This window comes from Fulmarus glacialis, unplaced genomic scaffold, assembly GCF_000690835.1.
Source record: "Fulmarus glacialis isolate BGI_N327 unplaced genomic scaffold, ASM69083v1 scaffold4667, whole genome shotgun sequence".
Taxonomy (NCBI): Eukaryota; Metazoa; Chordata; class Aves; order Procellariiformes; family Procellariidae; genus Fulmarus; species Fulmarus glacialis.
The window spans coordinates 24118-32759 of record NW_009221160.1 but is presented as its reverse complement, the minus strand read 5'-3'; the positions used below and the strand labels follow the sequence as shown (position 1 = coordinate 32759).

At 38.1% G+C, this 8642-nt stretch overlaps 1 protein-coding gene across 1 annotated transcript in view; it reads left to right on the top strand.

The window, feature by feature from the left end:
* CDK5RAP2 (CDK5 regulatory subunit associated protein 2) overlaps nt 1-8642 on the top strand; it is a gene marked incomplete at its 3' end in the record, with an annotated part of 84555 nt that overhangs the window by 53567 nt on the left and 22346 nt on the right. Inside the window, exons 24-27 of the mRNA XM_009580986.1 lie at nt 1814-2414; nt 4422-4654; nt 7273-7321; nt 8098-8282. Of these exons, the coding sequence (XP_009579281.1) occupies nt 1814-2414; nt 4422-4654; nt 7273-7321; nt 8098-8282 (1068 nt within the window). The remainder of the gene's footprint in view (nt 1-1813; nt 2415-4421; nt 4655-7272; nt 7322-8097; nt 8283-8642) is intronic.

Genomic DNA, 8642 nt, shown 5'->3' with positions numbered 1-8642 from the left:
ACTCGTGGTTTGAGATAAAGACAGTTTAATAGGTAAAGCAAAAGCCGCGCATGCAAGAAAAGCAGAACAGGGAATTCATTCACTACTTCCCAGCGGCAGGCAGGTGTTCAGCCATCTCCAGGAAAGCAGGGCTCCATCACGCGTAACGGTGACTTGGGAAGACAAACGCCATCACTCCCAACGTCCCCCCGCTTCCTTCTTCTGCCCCCCCCAGCTTTATATGGTGAGCATGACATCATATGGTATGGGATATCCCATTGGTCAGTTGGGGTCAGCTGTCCCAGCCACATCCCCTCCCAGCTTCTTGTGCACCCCCAGCCTACTCACTGGTGGGGTGGGGAGCAGAGAAGGCCTTGACTCTGTGTAAGCACTGCTCAGCAGGGACGAAAACATCTGTGTTATCAACCCTGTTTCCAGCACAAATCCAAAACACAGCCCCATACTAGCTACTGTGAAGAAAATTAACTCTATCCCAGCCAAAACCAGCACACCATCTCAGTCCACAACCTTCTTTGACATCTGTGTTACTGCAGCAACCAACTAGTAGAGAAGGAGGAGAAGCTAATGAACTGAAGTGTTGCATTCCCTTATTCAATGTGTCTTCTTGAATTCATACACGGGCATTTTCTTGGAAGCATTTCTGTCATGTGATTCTGTCCTTTGGAATGACATACATAATGGTCTGCAGCAATCTGTATACTGCAGAGAACATCATCTAGCCTTCATTTCAAATATATTGATATCCCAGTATCGCAGCTTCAATTTTTTCCAGCTTTTAGGTTGTATTTGTTTTTATTCTCTTGTGCTTGGGCTTGACTTGGGCCTTCACATACAGCTGCCCGCCCCCACCCCCCTCCCGCCCCGAGATTTTGTACTGGTTTAGAGCTTGAACCTGGGCATTCGAATTCTCCATGGAAACCGATTTGAAAGTATTAAGACCTCCACGAGATCAATGAATGACTCCCGAGAGGGAGGTTCTAATTCGTAGTGATCTTTTGCAGAACTAATAGAAGGGGAAAATTTAATTTACCAGTAACCAGAAAATAACCGTTTTCTTAGATACTTACATATACAGCCCTCAATATACACAGAACTATAAACATATAATATATGTAGGAATGTATAGCTTTTATTGGTCTGAATCTGGGGTGATTGCATTACTTATGAATGGCGAAGTCAACTAAGGGATGTGCTGTGCATACCAAATGAGTGCCAGTAAAACCTTTAACACCAAACATTTTTATGGATTTTGTTTAGAACACATTTTAAAAAGAAGTTATTAAAGCCTCTTTTTCAAATTTTACTATTTTGTTGATAATCTTTTTAAAATTCCACTGACTTTATGCTCCAATTGGTTTTGTATAGATTTTTGAAGTGAGCAGAAAAAGAATATTTAGTTGGAAGTTTTAGGAAGAACGATTTAAAGTCATAGAGTCTACTTTTCAATCTCAGTGCCTTATGTTTGAGGTTATCTTCTTTGTGGCTGGACAGGACTGGTCTTCATCGGTGTCTGATTCAGGACTGCATATAGCAAAAGTAATGTTCAATTGTTTGGGAAAAGAAAGCAGCTGTATTTTGAGTATTGTTTGTTTGAAAGGTGATAAGGGGTTTAAAATATTTGGTGTTCAAGTTGAATTAATGGGCAAAACATAGAAAGAAGTCAAAGGTCCAAAACTCATATTGTATAGGTTGTAATTATTCTGCATTTTTATTCTGTTGTTATAGAAGTAAATGAATTCATTCTAGCGCTGTTAAGAACAGAATGTTAGATAAAGAAATATTAATATTCACATGCAAGCCTCCTGTTTTTCAGAAAAGCAAAATCATCATAACATTAGCAACGTGAATATCCAGCATTCATTAAAAGAGATAAATGAAGAGTTTTATTCCATGGAACACAAGGACATTGACTCAGCCACCGCATATTCAGCTTCCAAGTGCCTGCGTTCTCTCAAATTGAGTGTAACAAGTACAGATGCACTTGATGACTGTGAAGTCATAGATGATATAGAAGAATTGAAACAAAGAATTAAGAATATGAAGTCTGAGCTTGAAAAGTACAAAATGTTCGTGTTTCATTTACAGACCTCTGACCAGCTTTTATCGAGTGGTATTTCCAATGTAGTTTTGAGCGAGACAGCCTTGCCTGTGGAAGGACAAGTTACACAAGTGCAAGATACAGCTATGCAAGAAATCAAAACATTTTCTAGTGTACATCAGCTGATGGATTACGAGATCCACACCGAAAACAGGAATTCAGAGTCTTCAAAAGCACCTGATACATGGACAGGACAAAACCTTAAGGAACTACTATCAGCAAATGAGGCAGAACTTGAAAAAGAGCAGATTGCAAATATGCATCTTGATGAAGTGTATCATCTTCAGAACAAACTGAGAGAAACATCACCATCCAAGTGAGTAAAGCTATTACTGTTTCAGGTTCCTTTTTGTAACCAGCAACACCAAATAACATAGGAAGGTAATATGAAGATAATTTTATTCACATAGGAGTGTGTTCTTATAGTAAAGGCTAAATTTCACTAACATTAACATAAAGCAACTGAAATGTTTAGTTAAAAGACACCTTGAATTACAAAACACTACTTCTCTTACAACAGAACTGTCCTTGATGAGCTCATATCATCCTCTGTAACGATTCTGTGCCAGACACCCGTGTCTCTCCCCACGCCTCAGATCCACAACATTCTCTGCTGCAAGACATCCTCTCTTGAGCAAAGTCAGACCTCCTCAGGTTACTCTGTGAGACGGGCTGACCTCTGTAATCAAAGTATTACGGTTTTGCATCACTCAGGCTTTTTTTTAGGTGACAAGTGTAAGAAAATGGAACATCCCATTTAAGATAGAAATGTTTCCGTGGGCAATTGGCTGACAGATTCATGCTAGCCCTTCTCTTTGTGTATGAAATAAGAAGTTTACGCTTTAGTTATAATTTATTTTGCAGTTGAATGCCGTAATGCCTTCCTTTGAAGGATGTGAAAGTATATATATATATAGAAATTAATGAATGAAATTTTATAACATAAGCTCATAAGCTGGAAAATCATTTATGGGGGTCTGGAAATTATCAGTCTTGTTTTTGTATGATAAGACTGGGGGCAGCATTTTGGCTAGCACATATACAAATCACAGACATAAAGTGGGGTCCCATAAGACCAAATCTTTTTTCTAACTTCCCCCCCACCCCCGCCTTTTTTTCCCCCTCTACTATTGTTATTATCCTGAGGGCCTGTAGAATGGCAGGAAGTATAACAAAGAAAGGTATTCGGCCTGTTGGCTTTCTTCAGAATGCTTGAGTAGAAATATTTGGAGACACTGAGCAACCACCAACATGGAGTATTGTATATCTCTTAGTATTACTATCATAAAATACAATTGTGCTACATAGTACATATAAATTCACAGACATTGAAAATATACTTCATCCATTTTACAAAGGAAGATCTAACTGTGTAAATTAAGGAATGAGACAGTATGGATCGCTGTAAAGTTTTTATGGCCTCTGTCTAGGACAACTACATGAGTCACAAGTGACAGACCCAAAAATGAGTTATGCATCTCTTCCTATACAAATTATAATAAAAATAAAAATTATATAACAACCCACACCGTCATAGGTTTTGTTTATGCCCCATATTTTGTCTGATTCCCTGCATCTTCTCAGATCCTCTCCCTTTTTCTCTCCACTAATGTATGATTCTGTAGAAAGAAGTCTATCTGTGATACAGACAGTGGCAGTATAAAGGGGATGTCTATATTTGCAAGTGCAGAATAAATTCAATTGGTCTGCATTGAAACTTATATCCTGGCTTGTGGGATATAAGAGTTTGGACACTACAGTGGTTGTCATGGTCATGTCTCTGGTAACAAAGATACAGAGACGTGCAGAATTTTCAGACTGGGTGAAACCATCAGCTCAGAAAGTCCAGTATTGTGTTTCTGGCAGGAAATACATAAAGTTTCAGAAGAAGGGACAGCTCCATCTGTTCTTCCATAGTGAATTAAAGAAAAAAAAAAGACCAACAAAAAAACAACCAGTCAGAAAAATATGCGTATTCTTAAAAATTCTTTTCATGTATTCACTCTTATTTACTTTAATTTGGCACCTTTGCATGCCGTTCAAGTTATTTCCAAGCAGACAAACAAGTCATCACTTTAGTTTCTGCCCATCTTATAAATGAAGCAGTTAAGTGAAGGATAATAACCCACAAGTTATGCCCAAAAATAAAAAACTCAACAGTTAGAGACAATACATTTCTCATTGTGGCTGTAAAAGCATTTTAAAAGAAAATTGAGTCACATAAAATTATAGCTTTGGAATATAAGTTTAATTAACATTTTATTTATATTTAAATGTTATTTATGGTCAGAAAATTACTCTAAAGATAATTTCATTTTCTCAGATATGATTCATTAGTTCATTCACAAGCTCGAGAATTCTCCTTTCAACGCCAGCAAATTAAAGAGATCCGCAGTGGTTGTGTCGCTTACCATCAACATCTGATGAGCCGTATTAAAGCTTTTGAGGAACTGCTTCAAGCCAGTGATGTAGATTATTATGTTGCTGAAGGCTTCCGTGAACAACTGAATCAAAGTGTACTATTGTTTGAGAAGCTAGAAAGGAAATTCCTGTATGGTAAGTAGCAGTATTTTGTGCTTATTGTCTGAGATATATTAATGTTCTTGAAATTTGAAGGTGGGTTTTTTTTTTCTTTTTAGTGAAAAGGAAGCCTTACTTCCTCTTGGTTGCTTTTAAATGATTTATAGGGAGGACCGTCTTGAAAGATAAAATTTTAGTGCTCCAACAAGACTGGATTTTACTTTTGTAGTTGTCCTCTGTATTGACACCTTCCATTTTGAGTTGTTTGTCTTAGCACATGCTTATTTTAACTGTTCCAAAATGTGGTGGTTATAGTTTATAAAATTTTAGTTACAAGTAGGCTTCAGGATTTTCTATTTCAGGAAACAACCCAGCTGACTTTGTTGAGCCTAAGCACCGAGTATCTCCATTGAAGGGTTCTCGTGGTTGGTTTTTAACACAATCTACGTTTAACTGAAAAGAAAAAATTACAGGTTCCTGAAGTTTTTCTCCTAAAGTGCAATTGCTTTCAAGAAGGGTAAATGCAGTGCAGAGATCTGGGCTGTGCTTTTAGAGTGAAAGAAGAAATTATTATATAGTAGTCCATCTAGGCAATTTTCTATGGCCAATGCCTTTGAAGAAACTGCAAGGAATCCTGCGTTGGAAGATAATACCATGCTGATTTGCACATTATTGATATTCCTGTAGAAATAACACAAGTTAAATTTTATGCAGGTGTAAAATCATCTGTCACTGGATCCACCAAGAAAGAGAGCCATAGACTTTATGGCGAAACCTACCCAAATGGTGCGCTAAAATAAAGGGGGAGAAAGGGAAAATCTATTTGTTTAGAAGGCAGAGGAGAATAATTCCTTTCAGAATTTTGAGTAGCTCATGAATTTAAGAGACTGGTATTGCAAATCAGTGTGTATTTGAGAGTTTCTGTAGGGCATAGTAGTAGAGCAAGAGCCTCCTGAGCAGGAGGCCTAGGAGAAGTCAACCAGAGAAGTGTTGTCCTGATGTTAGAGAAAGCCGAGTGCTGAATGGAGTGTATACCCAGAAAAGGACATTGTAATATGTACCAGTAAGCAAAGCCCTTTTAATTACCAGTGAAAACTGGCATGTTGTCTGAAAAATGAGAGCTTACACATCTGAAAATGCTCTTGTCTTTTGACTGTTTATCCCAGTTCCCCCACCTATTGTTTGGCAAAGCATTAAGTTGGAAAGGCAAAGCCTTAAACGTCTAAGAAGTGGGACCATATCAGGAGGTGTATTATTCCTGACATTTCTAATTATTTTCCTAAGAGACTTCCTTTGTCACCTTAAGGAAGAGTATATCATGCATATTGCTTTCAGTTCATAGTTTGAAGAAAGTTAGTGGCAAAGTGATGGAAAAGGGATGCTAACATCAGTGAAATTCAGCAAGAAAGACCTTTTCCTATCTCAAAGTGTTGCTCTTTCTGAACCAAACAACTAGCAATACTTCCATGGATTTCAGCTGCAAAATTGTCATTTTCAGCGAGATGCTTGAGGTGGCCTGAAATAGGGACCCTGACCCCTACGTCTTCCTGAAATTGGCTCTAGAAGATCACTTTGTTCTGAAACATTCAGGGCCCAGCCATACGATGATCTGTATCTTGCCTTTCATTAAAGATAGTGGCATCATGTTGCAGTTTCAATTGCTCATATAAAGGAGTTGTATATGAGAAAAAGGTATTACGGCTAGTGTGTCATACCAGTGTAATAAAAGATTGAGTGTATTCAGTGATTTCAGTGGCTACAGAGATTCCTTCCATTACAAATGAGAAGACTGTGTAGTGAATAAACATTAAATGCCTTTAAAAAAATCCCCAAACCAACAGATGGTATCCTATATACTATGAGAAGTCACTGACAACCGAGACAATTCAATATATCTACACAATGGTGTTGCATTGAATCACACATTAAAATAAAATGTTGTTTGTAGGGTTATAAAGAACATCCAGCGTACTAAGAATTGACTGTAAAGAAGCAGCATAAACAACCGTCTGTCTCTGCATTTCCATCCTGACCTTCAGTTCATTCCCCTGAAATTTCAGCTGTGCAACTCTTGCCTGCCACTTTTGCTTAATTGCACAAAAATTTTAAAATATGGGGAGCCAAGGTGACACCATGCAACTCTTACTTCCTTATTCAAATTAGCGCCTGAGTCCAGGTCTCTTGCACTGAATTGTGCTTGTGCTCACACGCTATACCACTGAGAATATTGCAGGCAAAATCCTGTGTATGCCCCTTTAGTAAGGATAACAGGTTAGCCTGAGTCTGGGTGGACAAAATCCACGTGAGAAGGAATTTTTTTAATATAATTTTTTGTTGAAGAAGTAGTGGCATGTACCCCTAATCCTTTTGCGATATAGCACAATATTTTACATCTGTATGCTAACTAAAACACCAAGGCTGTAAAATCTGGCACCTGTGGTAGCTAGTAATTTTTCCAGAGAAAGCTATTGCTTTGTTGCTGGGCTGTAGCTTTGCTCATGTACAGCGTTTGACATTAATACATAGGGTGTTGAGTATCTGTTGACTTCTCTAAATTCTCATTAATTTACCATTCTATATTTAAGTAGTTTAAGATAGAGGGGAAAAAAGTATAATTCTCTATCTGTTTTTAATCAGACATTTCTGCTTTTCAGGAGAATCAATAGGTACAGAAGTTACTATACTTTATGAATTAGCTCAAAGGTAAGAGTGCAATTGAATGTTTATCAAACGTAGGGTTGTTTGATAAGTTAATAAGGATGCTCTGTGTTTTTAGCACAACTTCCACTGTTTTGCTTTTTGGGAGGGCCTTGCTTATGTTGCCTGTTTCATTAATATCCATTTTGTTAATAAAATGTCCATAGGAAACAAACTAAGGCTTTTTTTCCCCACTTCTCAGCAAACAGCTGAGATACTGAGAGGAAGCATCGTGCTACCAGGATTGTTCCTTTCATGAACAAACAAAACACGTGCCATAATACACCATTGCGTATGTTCAGATATTATCCTAATTGCAGGTGCTAGGAGGGATAGTCAGCTAACTTTCTGTTTCTGTGACCTTGGGGCTGGCTCAGGATCACGGAAGTACAGTGCTGTTGAATTTCATTCTCAAAACATCCTTCTGCTGAAGGTGAAGAGAGCAGGTGTTGTTATGCTGCATATGTTGGTTTTATGCCAGCCTGGGATTCTTCTGTGCTACAGAAGTCCTCAGCTGCCTGTTCAAGGCAGCCTGAGGTCCCCTTAGCACGAAGGTGACTACCTGGCGCTGGAACACGAACACTAGGCTGGTCTGCTGACTTCAGGGAGGTCTGAATTTCAGTCTTGATATATACCTCTGATGTGTAGTGTTTTGTCATGTTTTGTCACATAAATTCACTTGCTTTACCTGTGTCCTGTAAATTTGACACCATGCTCTCCATCATGCTTCCAAAGTAATAACATAATTTTTGTATTTTAAAACGTTTTGTTTGGTGCAAAAGGGATAACGAGAAGAACACCACCATGTACCAGCAACTGAAGGATGAATCACCTGTACCATCTGCTCTTCATAGCTTGTCTGACTTTGATTTGTCAGAAAAGTCATCTCTTGGATCACCTGAGCACAGGCATGACTTAGAAGGACAGCATGGCACACTGGCACTTCTGCCAAACGAGATCCCCCCAGGTAATTTTTTTCCCACTGAAGATTCGCTAGATATTGGGAAAATGTGATAAATAAGACACAAGGGAACTAATTAAGAAATAATGAAGAATGTTTGTCTGCTTCAGCTTTCCAGTATCTTGCATAATCATTGCAATTTCAATAATAAGGCATACAGAGATGACAACGATTTGAACTACCTCCTGTTTGAAACAAAATTAACTATGATATTTTGTGCCTTTGTTGTTTTAGACTATCATCTTTTACAGTACTCCAGACGGTCTTTAAATAGACAAGTTATAAGGGGAAAATAGACAATTGTGGAGAGATTATTACATTGAAAAAGAGAGATTTTCTAATTTTATAAAAGCCAGTGTTGTGTTT